General features: G+C 31.5%; 2 protein-coding genes across 3 annotated transcripts; both read left to right on the plus strand.

Moving 5' to 3' along the window:
- Window positions 1-469: 469 nt before the first annotated feature.
- Window positions 470-4,982, plus strand: LOC101512458 (glycolate oxidase). 2 transcript variants are annotated; one of them, XM_012712367.3, is made up of 12 exons: window positions 470-609; window positions 1,415-1,588; window positions 1,703-1,827; window positions 2,112-2,158; window positions 3,228-3,305; window positions 3,392-3,516; window positions 3,729-3,795; window positions 3,891-3,953; window positions 4,087-4,156; window positions 4,234-4,334; window positions 4,406-4,510; window positions 4,593-4,982. In XM_012712367.3, exons 2-12 carry the CDS (start codon window positions 1,452-1,454, stop codon window positions 4,788-4,790), a joined length of 1,116 nt encoding a protein of 371 aa, XP_012567821.1. In that variant the 5' UTR covers window positions 470-609; window positions 1,415-1,451; the 3' UTR covers window positions 4,791-4,982. The 2 variants fall into 2 exon arrangements, with proteins under 2 accessions (XP_012567821.1, XP_027190636.1); XM_027334835.2 differs by lacking the exons at window positions 470-609; window positions 1,415-1,588; window positions 1,703-1,827; window positions 2,112-2,158 and adding exons at window positions 2,407-2,550; window positions 2,835-2,881.
- A 2,144-nt stretch (window positions 4,983-7,126) lies between these two features.
- Window positions 7,127-11,837, plus strand: LOC101512130 (ruBisCO large subunit-binding protein subunit beta, chloroplastic). Its single transcript, XM_012712360.3, has 14 exons — window positions 7,127-7,448; window positions 7,539-7,664; window positions 8,096-8,233; window positions 8,342-8,437; window positions 8,583-8,825; window positions 8,923-9,157; window positions 9,294-9,463; window positions 9,687-9,764; window positions 9,857-9,928; window positions 10,007-10,111; window positions 10,265-10,357; window positions 10,456-10,548; window positions 11,371-11,494; window positions 11,637-11,837. The coding sequence occupies exons 1-14, from the start codon at window positions 7,254-7,256 to the stop codon at window positions 11,648-11,650; spliced, it is 1,782 nt and encodes a 593-aa protein (XP_012567814.1). The 5' UTR covers window positions 7,127-7,253; the 3' UTR covers window positions 11,651-11,837.
- The last annotated feature ends 6,510 nt before the right edge of the window (window positions 11,838-18,347 follow it).

The following is an 18,347-nucleotide window of genomic DNA, read 5'->3' on the forward strand; positions in this document are numbered from 1 at the left end:
AAAATTATCTGATAACATATATTCTCTTTGTAAGATGACAAATGAATGACAATGCAATTTTTATTTTATTTTATTACATTATCTATAAGCATAATCAGGTTTGTATCCGTTGATAAACCCACTTGTATTATTATCATTGCATCATCATTCATGGCCAATGGCAAATTGATATAAAGATAGATGCACTATTCTTTCAATTTTCGAGACTCCTCCAAACATATATGACAAAGATAATAGTTTCACATATATTTTTTTTTATTGATATAATTTTTTTCTTTTCATATTTAGAAATGAGGATGATAATGAAGAAAAGAAAAAAAGAAAGAATGGTTTGAAACACACAAGTTGTTTGTGGCTAAAAACCACCACACTTTGTTGATGAGATTTGGTTCAAAATAATTCTCACCTCCAAAAGCTCATCCACTTGAAATTTTTTTGATACACATTACAACAAAATTATGAGGCCCCCTCATTACTTTGTCTTTATTCTATTATTATTATGTATTTATCAACTATTGTTATTTTTCATTTCATTCTATTTCTATAATTTCTCACTAAGGAGCTCCTCTCCCTCTACATGCACACTCTTGCTTAGTTTTGGAAAGTAAGGTTTGTTTTTTGTTTTCAAATCATGTTATGTGTACTAGTTTGTTTACATGTTCATTTGTATCACTTTCACATGATCTTATTAATTATATGATTATTTGTAACTCACTCTTTATAAGAAATGAAGATTGAAGAGTAGTGTTTGTGTGTGTTCAACATTCATAATTAAGTTTTGTGGTTAGACAACAACTCATAGCACCAATCTTCTTTGTTTTTGCTTTTGCTTTTGTTCTTCTTTTTCTTCCTTTCTATAGTATACATATGTATACTTATGCTTTTTGTTCCACATGGTTGAGGAAATTTTATATTTTATGACTTTGGTAGTGAAATTTTTTACTTACCTCTCCCTTTTGAATTTCATATTATCAGAAACTTTATTTATTGGAAACCGAATGATTAAGACAAAAAAAAATTTATTCTTTTGGTTTGTTTATATTAGATTATTAAGAGCACTTTAGTCATATATGTTGAATTATTGAAGGATAAATGTACAAAATAGGCTTTATTTTCTAGGCAAAGATATTTTCATTATAATCCTTAAACATGTATTTTTTTTTCTTTTTCATTTCTTCTTCTGCTACTAGTTTTTCTCTTAAGTATTAATTTCAACTTGAAATTTATTTTTGTTGCATCCAAAGTGTTTATTTCACTCTTCAATGTCCAAAATCAAGAACTTTTAATTTTTATCAAATTTCCACAGAAACCAGCCTCAAATATTTTCCTAGTATTACAAAATTAGTATCTGATTATGATGAAATAATTGATATCTAAAAACATAATTTTTTATGTGTATATTTATAACCTGCAGGATTCCTTAAGGAAAATATCAACAAACACCTTTGAAAATGGAGATTACCAATGTGACTGAGTATGAAGCTGTTGCAAAGCAGAAATTACCAAAGATGGTTTTTGATTACTATGCATCTGGTGCAGAGGACCAGTGGACTTTGCAAGAAAACAGAAATGCCTTTTCAAGAATTTTGTAAGATTTTACATAATTTTTATTTTACAGTATCTAAGTTACCAAATTATGTTTCTTAGAATATATAAACAAATATTAATGTCCTTAAAAATATGATTTGACAAACAAATACAGGTTTAGGCCGCGGATTCTTATCGACGTGAGCAAGATAGACATGGCAACAACTGTCTTAGGATTCAAAATATCCATGCCAATCATGATTGCTCCAACTGCCATGCAGAAAATGGCACATCCTGAGGGTAACATTTGTTTCTTCTTTAAATTTATGAAATTTTCAGTTGTGGTTGTGTTGTGCAATATTTTGTTAGAAGAAAAGAATTCATGAGAAATCATGTATGATATGAAATTCTGCAGAGATTAAGCTTATTTTTACCATTCTGCTGACTGATAGAGTATTAAATTTGTTGATGTTCTTATATTAAATAGTATGATTCTTAATCTCCTTTGCTTGTTAAAACATTGCTAGATCAATAACATAGATTTGTGTTGGATGATATATGAACAATGTTTTTTTCTTGTGCAGGAGAATATGCAACAGCAAGAGCTGCATCAGCTGCTGGAACCATCATGGTACTTTTCTCTTTTATGTTTTATATTATTCTTAAGGATTTAATTTGTATGCATTGTCAATATAACTTTTTCTACACATGCATTTAATCAAAATCTCACAATGTAGATATTTTGGGAGTATTTTAGGAACTGACATAACGAAGTGACATCATGGTATAATTTAATTGAATGCATGTGTAAAAAAAGGTTTCCATTATCATTGTATACCAATTAATCTCTATTCTTAATTATGCATTTAGGACTATATGATTTGACAAACAAATACAGGTTTAGGCCGCGGATTCTTATCGACGTGAGCAAGATAGACATGGCAACAACTGTCTTAGGATTCAAAATATCCATGCCAATCATGATTGCTCCAACTGCCATGCAGAAAATGGCACATCCTGAGGGTAACATTTGTTTCTTCTTTAAATTTATGAAATTTTCAGTTGTGGTTGTGTTGTGCAATATTTTGTTAGAAGAAAAGAATTCATGAGAAATCATGTATGATATGAAATTCTGCAGAGATTAAGCTTATTTTTACCATTCTGCTGACTGATAGAGTATTAAATTTGTTGATGTTCTTATATTAAATAGTATGATTCTTAATCTCCTTTGCTTGTTAAAACATTGCTAGATCAATAACATAGATTTGTGTTGGATGATATATGAACAATGTTTTTTTCTTGTGCAGGAGAATATGCAACAGCAAGAGCTGCATCAGCTGCTGGAACCATCATGGTACTTTTCTCTTTTATGTTTTATATTATTCTTAAGGATTTAATTTGTATGCATTGTCAATATAACTTTTTCTACACATGCATTTAATCAAAATCTCACAATGTAGATATTTTGGGAGTATTTTAGGAACTGACATAACGAAGTGACATCATGGTATAATTTAATTGAATGCATGTGTAAAAAAAGGTTTCCATTATCATTGTATACCAATTAATCTCTATTCTTAATTATGCATTTAGGACTATATATATATATATATTCATAAGTTCTTATAGGATAAGCACTTATTAAACTGTATATATTATAGGATAAGCTCTTATATGAGTAAGTTGTTGATTCTTTTCAGACATTGTCATCATGGGCTACTTCAAGTGTTGAAGAAGTGGCTTCAACAGGACCTGGAATTCGCTTTTTCCAGCTATATGTGAGCTACAAAAAAACCATTCTCTCAGTTATATTGTTGATGCAATAGGTTGTTTTTCTTACATCCAATGGCTCTATGTTGTTTAGGTGTATAAGGACAGGAATGTGGTTGCTCAGCTTGTGAGAAGAGCTGAAAAGGCTGGATTCAAAGCTATTGCTCTCACTGTTGATACTCCAAGACTTGGACGTAGAGAAGCTGATATCAAGAACAGGTACAACTCTTCAACCTTCATATATTACTTTCTCAACGGTAATGGTTCAAGATAATATGGTGTCAGAGCCTATCGATTCAAGTTACTTTCTATTACTTATATTATTGTCGCAGACCTTTTTCTAAAACCAATACGATTAGCATTTGTTTGAGTTTTAGCATTTCAGGTTCAGTTATTGTAATTAAGATTACTTATAAAAATTTCTTTTACAGATTTGTTCTGCCACCATTTTTGAACTTGAAGAACTTTGAAGGTCTTGACCTTGGAAAAATGGACCAAGTAAGTGAGATCAGTTATTACAAAACTAATTCTATAGTTTAATTTTCTTACCTCTATCATTAATTAAATTGTTACCACTGTTCTTTTCTTTTTAGGCTAATGACTCTGGACTTGCTTCATATGTTGCTGGTCAAATTGATCGCACTCTAAGCTGGAAGGTATGTCACATAACCAAACAAAACATTAGACACATTTATTTGCTCAATTTTGGTCTTGTAATTTTTAGTGTAGATTATCAATAAAACTTTGAAGGTTCCAATGATATAGAGTCATGTTTGTGAATATTTGCAGGATGTGAAGTGGCTTCAGACAATCACCAGCCTGCCAATTCTTGTCAAGGGTGTCCTGACTGCTGAGGATGGTAAGGAAAACAAAACCTGATTCAGTGAATGGTAGGTGAAATTTATCAAATATTTGATGAATGAGTTAATGTGGCAGCAAGGCTAGCAGTACAAAATGGTGCAGCTGGAATAATAGTGTCAAATCATGGAGCAAGACAACTTGATTATGTGCCAGCAACCATAAGTGCCTTAGAAGAGGTAAATGAACTTTGAAACTTGCATACATATATAAATCATTATTCATCATAATGAAATTGTGTTGTTGTTAGGTTGTGAAAGCTGCTCAAGGTCGTGTTCCTGTATTTTTGGATGGAGGTGTACGCCGTGGAACTGATGTGTTCAAGGCATTAGCACTTGGTGCCTCTGGCATTTTTGTAAGCATCATTTATATCATATTACTCATGCTCAACTATATGCAAATAAGAATGATAAATAAATTTGGTTAAATGTTTTTAGATTGGACGTCCAGTGGTGTTTTCCTTAGCAGCTGAAGGAGAAGCAGGAGTAAGAAAAGTACTTCAAATGCTACGTGAAGAGTTTGAGCTAACAATGGCTTTAAGTGGATGCCGTTCACTCAAAGAAATTACTCGTGACCACATTGTGGCTGATTGGGACACTCCTCGCACTCACCCTCGTGCTTTACCAAGATTATGAAATTAATAAATTAACTTGCTCTTCTTCATTTGAGCTAAGTTCAAGTTAATTCATTATTATTGTACAATGGGGAAATTCTTCCAGACTTGTGCTTATCTTTTCTTCGGAACTTATTTATATATTTGGATACATGCTTTCTATGTATTGATTATATCATATACTTCTGTGGCTTTACTCTGCTGCATTCACTCATTGTATACTTTTTTTTTTCTTCTTTCAAAATATAAAACTACTGTTCAATAAATTAGGTGTTGTTCGATATTTTAGTCGGACACAAGTGGTTGATGTGTTGGTGTTTGTGTTGAGTTCGATTATTAATTATAAAAAAAAGTAGGTGTTTCTGTGTAAGAAATGATGATAGTTTATTTTATATATTTTTTCTCCTTCTCTAACCACTTTTGGAATTAAATATAAAACAATTTTTTTGTATTGTCCAATTCTATTAGTTTCTTTACTAGAAAAAATTCTATTAATTTTTATAAATTAAATGGACACTTGACTTTTTCTTTTTTTGGACTCAATGGACCCTTAAACATACACTTTGATATACGCGTCATGATTGATCTATTTTTCATAAAAAATACAGTTTTTTAAGGTGATTAATTGATCAGGAGACAAGTGATATACTAGAATTGAAGTAGATCAACGATGAAGGGTGAGTAAAAAAAGTGTTTCCAAAAGGTTGTAATATTATCATTCCTCTTATGCATAATGCTTGAGCTTGAATTATACTACTTTTTATATACTATTATTATCGGAGATAATTTATATACTCCTAACTATATGACTAAAGATACCACTTACTTCAAATCGAATCGAATTTTAGATTATTAAGTTTGATTTCTTTAGGAATTAGATAGTTAAAATTAAAATAAATAAATAAAAAAAAGAAAATATAATTTTTACGGTTATATTAGTTGAATTTTAATATAGACAAATTTATCGTGTGATTTATATCAATTTATTATTTATACAATACATATTTTCAATCTTGTTTCTTTCCTTCGTTCATCTTTCTTAATTTACAAATCAGCATGATGATGTTGGTGGGGGAGATCCAATTGATGAAAGTTCATTAAAGACAATATTATAAAATATTTTATTTGTCAATTAACTAAAAAAATCGTCGACGAAGAACATTTTGAACCCTGAAAAGATAATGAAGTCTTTTTGCACTCATATCACATATTTTGGGCTTGTGTAGAAACCTAGGAGCTTGTAAAGGCAACAACATCAATAAGCAAGCAATCCGTTCTCCCAGTAGTAAACACATAACGAGCAACAGACGCATGTGTCTGCCAATGCCTTATAAGTATATATCAAAGACCATTCAGGACAATACAGCGTTGGTGAGGAGTTTTTTGAGAGGGAGTTGAATGCTAGTCAAGAAGTCAGTGACCAACAGAGGACCAACATAGACGCCATACGACGAGGATATATGCACGAATTGAACAAGACTTCCTTCGGTTTATATACCATTGATGTTATGGTTAATTATGACAACCCAATTTTAGATTGTGTTGTTTTTGTTTATAGTGGTTAGGATTTAACGTTTGAGCATGTAGTTGTATCTAATCAATATTCCTTTGAAGTTTGTTGAACTTCCTTTACTTTGTGGAATACTCCATTTCACTTTAAAATATAAACACTAGAAGCTTAAATGTTTTCAACCAAAGTTGATATTTTTGTTAATTGTAAATTGTTTATATTTAAGATTAGAGTGAGTATATATACCTATTATATTTGACTATATTACTTGAATTATGTATGTATTTGGAAGTAATTGATCCAATAAAAAAATTACTTAAATTAATACGATTCCAAAAGTTGCTAGTTGTGTTGATTCATTTAAGAATTTTGTGTTTGATTTTATAATCATCAATTAGAATATAATTTAAATTTTTTATTTCAAAAAAGTAAAAATTATCTTTAAATCTTATTTTTCTTAATTAATTAATTTTGTTTTTTTATTCAAATGAATACTAATTGCCCTATTTTTGTCTTAATTTCCTGATTTTTATTGTCTTAAGTCTCACTAAGAATTTGTTGTAACCACTTTAATAAATAAATTTGTATAGTCTAACGAAACATATTTTAACAAATTTTAAGATTTATTTATAATAATATTTCGTCACCAAAAAATGATAACAATATAATAATACTACTATAACTTCTATTGTCGCTCACTCATAGTAGCAATATTAATCAATAAAGCTTCTAGACCATTCCATTAGAAGGTAAGACAAACACTCGTTACAATCCAACGGTCCAAACTCAACAGAACCTTCAAGATCAAATCCTTACTCATCCTCGTTCATTTCATCTTCATTCACAATAAAAACCCAATCCCACACTTATTCTTCAACTCCTTCCACCTACAACAATCTTCGTTATCCAAAACCCAACCCATTCTTAAACCCTAACTCTATTTTCAATTTTCCCCCAAATTCAATTCAATTAGCCATGGCTTCAACGTTCTCAGCAACCTCATCTTGCAATCTCTCTTCCTCCGCCACCATTTCTTCCTTCCCCTTCGCCGCCGGCAAAAGGAGTTCCAATAAAGTCGTTCTCGCGAGGAAGAATCGTCACGTTAAGGTTTCCGCCATGGCCAAGGAGTTGCATTTCAATAAGGATGGTTCCGCTATTAAAAAGCTTCAGGTATATGCAGTTATGGTTTTAAAATGACGCTGAAACCACTCTGAAATTTGCGTTTTTGATATGTTGCTTTTTTTTTGTTTGTTGTTGTAGAATGGTGTGAACAAGCTTGCGGATCTGGTTGGTGTTACTCTTGGTCCTAAAGGAAGAAATGTTGTTCTCGAGAGCAAATATGGTTCACCTAAAATTGTTAATGATGGTGTTACTGTTGCTAAAGAGGTTTGTATTTGAAGCTTCTTTTCAATCTATTTATGTATGTTAGGACTTATTGCACGAGTTTAGGTTTTAAGAATTTTACTTAATTTGAATGTTTATTTGATTGTATTAGTTTATGTTTTAAGAATTTTACTCAGTTTGAATGTTTATTTGATTGTATGAGTTTATGTTATAGTAAGAAATTGAATTTTACTTAATTTGAATGTTATGTGATTGTGTGAGTTTAGGTTCTAAGATTTTTACTTAATTTGAATGTCTATGTGATTGTATGAGTTTAGGTTGTAAGATTTTTACTTAATTTGAATGTTTATCTGATTTTATGAGTTTAGGGTAAGTTTCTTACTTAATTTTCATGTTAGTGTGATTGTTGTTTTGGTGAATTATTTATGTGTGTGTTTGTTTTGATGTTTTTTATTTGTAATTGGATTGAAAAGGTTGAGTTGGAGGATCCAGTTGAGAATATTGGTGCCAAGTTGGTGAGACAGGCAGCTGCCAAGACAAATGACTTGGCAGGTGACGGAACCACAACCTCTGTTGTTTTAGCTCAGGGCTTAATTGCAGAAGGTGTAAAGGTAAGTTTGTTATTTGATTAGAGTTGTAGAATAAGTAACTAGTAACTGTTTGGTTTGGTTTTTCTTATTGTTACGCTTTAGGGCCTCATTTCATGTTAAATTTTGTAGGTTGTTGCAGCTGGTGCAAACCCTGTGCTCATTACACGTGGCATTGAGAAGACAACGAAAGCTCTTGTGGCTGAGCTTAAACTGATGTCAAAAGAGGTGTAGCATTTTTCTTCTGATTGCTCCTTTGTGTATCTGTGTGTTTAAGCTTCTCATTTGCTTGCATATTTTATCGTTGCTTAGCAATTATTTGACTTGTCTTTTTTATTTTGACTTAGAAGAGTTGTGATTGTGTGGATTGCAGGTTGAAGATAGTGAATTGGCAGATGTGGCAGCAGTCAGTGCAGGGAACAATTATGAGGTTGGTCAAATGATAGCTGAAGCATTGAGTAAGGTTGGTAGAAAGGGTGTTGTGACACTTGAGGAGGGGAAGAGTGCCGAGAACAGTTTATATGTTGTTGAGGGGATGCAATTTGACCGTGGTTATATTTCACCCTACTTTGTTACCGACAGTGAGAAAATGTCTGTTGAATATGAGAACTGCAAGGTACATCATTTGTTTTTCTTTTGTGTAACTTTTAATTATTTTGAAGATTGCCTTATCTATTTAGTTAAGAAATTTGTATGCTATGTTTGTTATGCAGTTGCTATTAGTTGACAAAAAGATTACCAATGCAAGGGATCTTATTAACATATTGGAGGATGCCATCAGAAGTGGCTTTCCTATTTTGATTATTGCGGAGGATATTGAACAAGAAGCTTTAGCAACTCTTGTTGTGAACAGACTTAGAGGATCACTGAAGATTGCAGCACTTAAAGCCCCTGGATTTGGAGAAAGAAAAAGCCAATACCTTGATGATATTGCCATCTTGACAGGAGGTATTAAAATTTAAATGTTTCATGTTGTGACTATTTTTCTGTTCAGTTTTGAAGTGCACCTTTTCTCCTTGCTTGTTTTTTTTTTTGGTATATCCATCTGTTGGTAACAAAATGCATCTTCCCGATTCACTTATAGGTACCGTTATTAGAGAGGAGGTTGGCCTTACCTTAGACAAAGCTGGCAAAGAGGTTCTTGGCAATGCCTCCAAGGTGGTGCTCACCAAGGATACAACCACAATTGTTGGTGATGGAAGTACCCAGGAAGCAGTTAATAAGAGAGTTTCACAAATTAAGAACCAAATCGAGGTTTACCCCTCTCTCTCTCTCCATCTGCTTCTCAAATGATAAAAGTTTTGGAGTTTAGGACTTATATGCTGAACATTAGGGAGATAATTAGACACTGTCACCACAGACATCCACATGACTGGCCACATATATGGAAAAACTTTGTAGAGTCTCTCCTTAAAGAAGATTAATAGAGATTGATGTTGTTCCTCTGGCTCTAATGAAATATTTGCTTATTATACAGGTCGCCGAACAAGATTATGAAAAGGAGAAGCTAAACGAAAGGATTGCAAAACTTTCTGGTGGTGTGGCTGTAATACAGGTAATGAGCCTACTGAAACTTGATAATATACTAGCCTTATCCATCTGTGCAAGTCATCTTAACTTGTGCAAGTTTGTTATATCCGTGTTTAGGTTGGTGCACAAACTGAGACGGAACTCAAGGAAAAGAAATTGAGAGTTGAGGATGCTCTTAATGCTACAAAGGTGACATTTATCTTTCCCAAAATGTTGATTATTTAATTATTTTTCTTGTTCTAGAGCTAATATTTTATTGACTATCAGGCAGCTGTCGAGGAAGGTATTGTTGTTGGTGGTGGGTGCACTTTGCTCAGACTTGCATCAAAGGTGGAAGCAATCAAAGACACCCTTGCAAATGATGAAGAAAAAGTGAGTCATTGTTTGATATGGCAAGAAAGTTTTTCTTATATTAAGATATTTCAGTGCTCTTAACTTGTTCTTTTATCTTAACTAATATCACTATTTATTACTTAACATGACTCTGATTATGGCCTTATAATTTACAATGATGACATGGCGCAGGTTGGAGCAGACATTGTTAAAAGAGCTCTTAGTTACCCTCTGAAATTAATAGCAAAGAATGCTGGTGTAAATGGCAGTGTTGTGAGTGAGAAGGTATATAAATCAGTTTAATTTGGAATGCCTCATTAATCACTGTGCTTGTGCTGATGTAATCATTGTGCTTGTGCTGATGTAATTTGTGTGTTGGATAGGTTCTGTCCAGCGACAATACAAGATATGGTTATAATGCTGCCACTGGCAAATATGAAGATCTAATGGCTGCTGGGATCATTGATCCTACAAAGGTGATTTATTGGTTGAGCATTGTATTGTTGTTAATTTATCTGCATGTTAATTTTCATCTGTCTTAAGTTGCCCTTCTAATCAATTAAACAGATGTTTTTTTTACTACGCCGGCATCTTCCATTGGGATCTTAGATTTAGGTTGGAATGCCAAAATTTTGTGTCTCTGAACTTCAGCTCAGAAACAGCTGAGTTATTCTTGTTAGTATCAGTGTTGTCAAATAGCGGCAATAGTGACGATATATTGCTATAGCATAGCGTATTTTGATGAATCCGTTTCGAAAACCGTGACGCTATCCTAGTGTCGCTATGAGGACAATAGCAGCAGCTGTTCTGATTTATGCAAGCCGAAATAGTGGCAGTAGTGGAAAAAATAGAATTTTAGTTTTTTTTCTTTAATAATAGAGCTGAATATTTTGCTGAGTGCCAAACATGGCCTATTTTTATAATAGAAAAACTGAAGAATCGGTGAATAATACTCCTATGCGGCCTCTGCTATTTAAGTTATGCTTTGGCTCCATTCCCTTTTTAATTTGTATGCAACCTGCCTTTATTTATATACAATTTACTTTTTAATTTGTATTGCTCCATTCCCCATAATATGCGGCCTCCGCTAGTTGACCACAATGCTATCTGTGTGACATTAATTGGTATTTCGCTATTTTCTGCAAAACACTATTGATAACATTGCTTAGTATTTGGTTTAATCTCTAAAAGGCTTCTATGAACATAGATTTATTATGCACGTTTCTATCTGTGTGACATGATATGTATGCTTGATGTGAATTTTTGATTAACTAAAGCATCATCTTACTCTTGTACAGGTGGTCAGATGTTGCCTAGAACATGCATCCTCTGTTGCCAAAACCTTCTTAATGTCAGACTGTGTTGTTGTTGAGATAAAGGAACCTGAGCCTGTAGTTGCTGGTAACCCCATGGACAATTCAGGTATGTAGTTTGAACGGGCCATTAGAGGTTGCATTAATACGTTAAAACTGTCAATTTCCTTACGCATGCATTGTTGTAAAATCATCTGTATTTTGTTCTCTAAATGTTGGCTGACACTGCTATTTTTTTCTTTCTTTCTCAGGATACGGTATGTAGAGTTGAAGCATGCTAAAGCGAGAACTGCATTTTTTTTACCCAATTTCTTTGATGTAATACTTAATTTGGTAGCTATTTAATCCATAACAAGTCCCCATTGTAAGACGGACGGCCTGTAGTGTGGTGAGCTAGATCAGTGACATTTTTGTTTCTTGAAATTAATAATTTAAAAAAGTTTTGCAAATCACTTTGCTGAAATTAATAACTTACTGGAAGCTGTTTCCGAAGTGAAAGATTGAGTGAAATATACTACCTTCTGGCAGTGTATTTAATATCTTGTGAGAAAAATGAGGAGCGAAATACTAATCACCAATTAATTATGCTTACAAAAAAGGAAGAGACTGGGCTCGGATCAGTTTGAGTCGTTTCTATTAGTGAAAAATCTAACTAGGCTGAGGAAATGTAATTCAAAAAGTGGTGGATGCTCTTCTTGCCCTATAATTCTCGGACAGTTTACTGGATTTTAAAATTTTGATTGTGGAAAAAGTAGTGAAGAAATGGAGTCAATGATATATCAGAAGTTTTAATCTGGTAGTTTTGTTTTACACATTTTAAATAAATATGGAGATGGATAACAATCACCTAAAAAAGTTGAAGCCAAATTTAACTCACAATGGGCTAAAATCACCTGTCCAACGGACCTGATAAAGTCCAGTCTACAAATTTGGGATAAGAATTGTTTGTTAAGCCTGCTGTCTTTCTTGTTTTTAAGAGGTAATGCAGTTAATTAACGAAACAAGGCGAAGAAATATCACTAACGTCCTATAATTAAATTAAATAGAAAGTAATGAACTAGTTATATCTATAAAAACTCCTTTAAAGGAGGCAAAGTGACCTTGATTGACCAACTTAATTACCAAAACGCACGTGGATGTACAATTTATTTTTACATTTTGTGAGTAAATAATGGAGGGTGGATGTATAATTACCGTTTAAGTATGGTTTTGGTATCTAATAAGTCAAAGCTAATGCTTTGTCTGAGTGGTTGGTGTAACTAACAAAGAAAGTGCATTTGGAATTCAATTTGAGAGGGGTCAATGTAACTAACAATCAGAGCCCATTTTTAATTTACTTTTGAGCATACTTCTCTTGGGATTAGACTCTAATAATTGAGTATCATTAAAATATTTTTTAATGTTCTCAAAAGCTCCTAAATACATGTTTATATTGTAAATTCAAACGTTATTACATTGGAGACTTTAGAGAACATTGAGAGTGGGAAAAGAAGTCATTTAATCCAAATTATTGATAAATAGATCAATAATTAATATTATAAGTACATAATCAATTAATTATAAATAGTTATAATATTTATTTATTTATAATTAGTTGAGTCAACAAAGCCTAAAGCCAATGCCTCTTGTATCAAATTGTATGGAAGGACCATACATTATGTTGGTATTTTTGCATTGGGCTTAACCACGACCCAAATTTATATAGACAATTTTAGTATGAAGATTACTCAATATTATGGGGAATTTTCTCCTCCCATCCCTTAAATTCTCAAAGGTCCTCCAAATTTTGTTTTTGTTTCTTCTGATTTCAATGTCATTAGATTAGCCAATCCAAAAGAAATTTGTCCGGAGTGAATTTTGAAGTGTACATATCAATTTGCAATTTTTTTATAGTATTTTTTACATTTTCAAATGATCAATTTAAAGACGTAAATTGTAAATGTAAATTTAAATAATTTTTATACTTCTAAACTAATTTGAAGATGTAAAAAATTCTAAAAAATTTTAAGTTAATATTTATATCTCCGAATTGATAGATCCAAATAAACTTCGCTTGGATTAGTTAGTCCCAAGAGTATTAAAATCGACAAAAATAAATAAATTTTAAACTTTTTTGAAAATATATAAGAGTGAGAAGGGAAATCTCCAGATTATTTATATTTTTTATTCTATGCATGCATTGGCGGACTAATAGATTATTCCACCAATAAAAATAGTCCAAAGATTAATACGAAAAAGTGTTGATTATTAGCCAGATTGATAAGTTAATATAAAAGATTAAAATTTATGTACTTAATTTAAAAAGTAAAAAATTAGTTTGATGGGGCAATCTATTGTGCCTCGCTCACGATCTAGTTTTTGAGTGGTTATGGAATATGGATCAAAACAAATTTAAGAGATAAAAATACAGATGGGTCCAACCGAAAAATAGATTATAAAATTAATTTGATATATTTAACCTATGTTACAATACTTCAAAATATGATTATAATTGAGAAAATAATTTTATCACATACTTATAGACCTTTCGGCCTTATTTTAATGAATTAATCCATTAAATTAAACTTTTATAAGATTTTATGATAAAGTTAACTAATATGTAACAATTTAGATCATATTTCGTAAGGATATGTCATAAATTTCTACTATCAATACGAGAATATCATAGTAGATAATATGTATATATCCATCTAAGTATTTTTTAAATTTTGAAATTTTTCTAACTCTGATAATATTCACACTAAAAAAGTGTATTAATTGGTAGTTAAAAATATATTAATCGGTAGTTAAAAATGTATTAACTAAATCATTGAGATTCAAATGAATAATAAATTTCAAAAAAACATATTTTTTAAACAAATGTAAATTCCAACATTATCAAAATTTTATTTACCTTCCAATCAAATTTAGAACTACCGCTATCCATTACTCTTAATAATCATAAGGTTAAGAAATAAACAATGTACTAATATCGGAACAAAATTGACCAATATCGAAGTTATGTTTCACTTGATCCCAATTCACAATCCTCGGAAACATTGCCAACTTTTTGTATGGTTGCCGATTGATATGTCAGGTTAATCCAACTATCACATGTCATATGTTGGCACCAAATCCAAAAGCCAAAACCCAATAGTCAATTACACAAGAAAATATAGTTGGCTGCCGAATGTGATTGGCATTAATAGTTGAAACATAAGATTTTTGTTGTTGACAAATTTGAAACAAGTTATTGAAAGCTAATTTTATCAAATATAAATAATCGGTGGTTGCTCATTCACTCTATATATTTATTTAATATACGTAAATAATATTATTGGATTGGAATTTGTTAATCTTATTTTTTACTGTTAAATTGTTGTTTTAACACTATCAAATTCTAAAATTTGGAAATATATTGAAAAATTTAAGAATTGCAGTGAAATGATGGAGTGTTGTAGGTTTGTAACATTAGTTTTAATTGAACCTTTTATAAAACTATGTTAGGCCACCTAATTCACGTCACATTAATTTTTGTGTAAGGCTCTTATATATATATACAAATTATAAATGATACATAAATGTCACAGTAACTTTAACATAAAATAGTATATAGGTTTACTATCTCCATCAAAGTTTTTTATATGCTTACATGTCAATCATACAAAACTTAGGACAGGTGTCATATACCTCAAAATCATATATTGTTTTGCTTATGTAGGTATAGGTATGTTCCCCAAATGAAACAAATTTTTTTCAAACTTAGCTTATACTATTTATGTTGCATGTATCTTCTCCATGTTTCTGTGCATTGTCTAAAACCGTAGCTGACAACCTTCTCTAAATATTTAATACAATACATTATCAATTAATATTCATCAAACTTGTTCTGTTGCCCCCACACATATTACTCATTTATTTTATTTTATAATATTGTTATAGTTTGGTACACAAATGCACATACTCTCACATAGAGTGACACATGGTTCATCACCCCCACCAGATACATTCATGTCCTCTAAATAATAATAATTTTGATAAGAGGTTTTTATTTTTAATAAATTTTGTTAAGAGGATTTTCCCGCAAAGTATTTTTGGAGCATCTAAGCATATTCAATCCTCTAATATATTCAGATGAGTCCAACTTTGTTGGATCCAATAAATCAGGAATAACCTTGCCTCTTGGGAATTTAAATAGCCTTTGAAAACAACTTTTATTTTAATTTTATATTCAAATTTGCTGAAGTTAAAAATTCCACACAATCAACAGTTAAAGTTGTTGATAAAAATTGGATACTTCGATTTTAAACTCGAGAAATCGGCTTAAAATTAAATCTTCTAGTGTATGATATTGAATGAATGGTTATAATATTCATATTTTGCACATTTTTTCAATTGTCTACAATTAATGTAACTATAAATGTAATTAAGAATGTTACTAACAAATATATTTACATATCAACGAAGTTGAAACTACATTGTACATTTGAGTTAATTCCTTAACAACTAAATCAATCTTTATTGATTAATTTCTCATAAAATTTACATATAGTATATATAAAAGGTCAAATATAACCTAAATAGGCTACAATATAATATAAAAGCTGAAGAGCAGCCGCACAATGCTACAGTAGGAAAGATGAACCAGCCGCACTTGGAGGAGAAAATTAGAAAATTGGCACCGGTGATCGATAACTGTTCCAGAAAACTTTCTCCATTTTCTTCCAAATTTGAAATTCGTTATTTTGCATCGTTCTCCTTCACCGTAAGTCCGATTTGAGTGAAACCAACGCCAAAACGATCGTGTGAAAAGTGGCTATTTTCCATTTTGCAAAATGGAAGTTGTGAGATTAAAATTTGGAATAGAAATACTTATAAGGTGTTGATTGATTCGTTAAATGCGTGATATTTAATTTTATTGTGATATTTGATTTAATTTCGTTAAATGTTGGACATTTTATATTATTGTGATATTGGTTGTTGAATTAACTTTATGCATATGTTTGATTAGATGAGTTTAAATGATGTTATAATAAAATGGATGTGTTGTGATAATTTTATGTAATGAGGATAATGTATGATTAATAACGATGATGTGATAAATTTGTGATGAATATATGTGTTGTTGTATGATTGATGATAGTGATGCTATAAATTTGTGATGAGTTTATGTGATGATGATGATGTGTGATTAATGATAGTGATGTTATAAATTGTGATGTGAATATTGTGATTCCAATTTGTGTTTGAGATGAAGGTCTTAATGGAGTACCATAGGCCAACGAGGGGAGACAATAAATATTGATAAATTGTGAAGTGAAGATTATTTTGTCAATATATAGGTAGGGTCTGATAAGCCTAGTGATTCCGAGGAAGTACAACTGAATGAGTCTGATCGTAGCGGTTTGCTGTCGAGCCCTAAGGCAAGACTGTTAGACCTTGGAGGTATTCGGGTGGAGAATTCCTAGGTGACTTGGAGATAACACTCCAAATGTAGGGAGCTACCACGCAACACACGTTTACCTCGACTGTCACATATATGTGTTTCGGGTTGAGTTGATGGGATCTATGAGGACATAGCCAATTTGAATTGTCCGTCCACCGAGATGGTGGCATAGTATCAAGCCTCTTAACCTAGTACTTCAGAGTTAGAATGGTACCACATTGTGAAGTAGAGTCTAAGCTCAGGCATAACATTGTATTTTATTGTGATTGTTTTATTGTGATTAATATGTATCATGTGTGGTGATAATTTCTCTTAGACGATTTGATGTTATAGTGAAATTTATTGATTTTCCTTGAGTGATTTTGACTTTTAACGTGATATTTTCTTGAGGAATGTTTGTGTAATGATACGGTTCTATTATGATTGTTTGTGTGTTCTTCTTACTTATATTATACTATTAACATGATTTTAAAACTCACCTCCTTCGTTGTTTGCGTTTGCCTGACTTGGCCTTGCGTTTGCAAAATCGCAGTTCTTACAGGTTAATGAGTCTTGAAGTTGAAATTTGGGAGAAACCCCACTCTGAAAGGTGATACCGGGAATTAAGAGTTGTAATTTAATTTTTTAGTAATGTAATTACAAACGACTTTTTATATGAAAGCCTTAGTACTAGTAAGTTTTTAGAATTAAAATAAGAATTTATAGTTAAACAAAGCTCATTGAGATTAAATTGCTTTAATTGAGTAATAAAGTTCCAAGTGTTGCATGTGTACTTTGAGAAACGTGATATCCTAAATTAATTACAAAAGTTTTTATTTTCTTGCACATTCTCACAATCCGCTGTTGTTTAAAAAAAAATCTAGTATAAATTATGATATATATTACTTTGAGGTTTAGGGTGCCACAGTGGTGGTATATGTAAAATCACCAAAGGGTCCCTAGTGGTTGCAAAAGAGCAAAGTTCCACTTATCTCTATAGGATGCCTACGAAGTTATTCAAGGAAGAAGTGAATTCAATTGAAGATGCATCTTCTGATTTATGGCATATGCGCCTCGGTCACTTGAGTGAGAAATGACTCAACATACTTGCGAAGAAAAACTTTCTTTCTGTGAAAGGTACGTCTCTAAAAACTTGCACCAATTGTTTTGCTAAAAAACAACATAGAGTTTCTTTTCATAATACTGGTTCTCATAGGAGGCAAAATATTCTTGATTTAGTTCATACTGATGTTTGTATGATGGATAGTAAATCTCTTGGTGGTGCATCATATATTGTTACTTTTATTGACGACCACTCTAAAAAAGTGTGGGCATTTCCTTTGAAATCTAATGATCAGATATTTGGAGTCTTCAAGCATTTTCATGCAAGTGTTAGAAGAGAAAATGGAAGAAAATTGAAATGTGTTCGATCAGATAACAGTGGCGAATACAAAGGTCCATTTGAAGAGTATTGTAGAGAACATGGAATCAGGTTTGAGAAAACAGTTCCAAAGACACCTCAACATAATGGTGTTGCAGAGAGAATGAATCGTACGAT

The sequence above is a fragment of the Cicer arietinum genome, chromosome 1 (assembly GCF_000331145.2).
Source record: "Cicer arietinum cultivar CDC Frontier isolate Library 1 chromosome 1, Cicar.CDCFrontier_v2.0, whole genome shotgun sequence".
In the NCBI taxonomy this organism is placed as follows: domain Eukaryota; kingdom Viridiplantae; phylum Streptophyta; class Magnoliopsida; order Fabales; family Fabaceae; genus Cicer; species Cicer arietinum.

What these genes read in the sequence shown, in the direction of transcription:
- LOC101512458 (XM_012712367.3), top strand. Translation starts at nt 1,452, where the DNA reads ATGGAGATTACCAATGTGACTGAGTATGAAGCTGTTGCAAAGCAGAAA. An exon ending in GAAAATGGCACATCCTGAGG is followed by an intron (nt 1,828 to 2,111) that starts GTAACATTTGTT and finishes TTTCTTGTGCAG; the next exon opens with GAGAATATGCAACAGCAAGA. An exon ending in TTGGTGCCTCTGGCATTTTT is followed by an intron (nt 4,511 to 4,592) that starts GTAAGCATCATT and finishes AAATGTTTTTAG; the next exon opens with ATTGGACGTCCAGTGGTGTT.
- LOC101512130 (XM_012712360.3), top strand. Translation starts at nt 7,254, where the DNA reads ATGGCTTCAACGTTCTCAGCAACCTCATCTTGCAATCTCTCTTCCTCC. An exon ending in TTGAATATGAGAACTGCAAG is followed by an intron (nt 8,826 to 8,922) that starts GTACATCATTTG and finishes TTTGTTATGCAG; the next exon opens with TTGCTATTAGTTGACAAAAA. An exon ending in AAATTAAGAACCAAATCGAG is followed by an intron (nt 9,464 to 9,686) that starts GTTTACCCCTCT and finishes CTTATTATACAG; the next exon opens with GTCGCCGAACAAGATTATGA.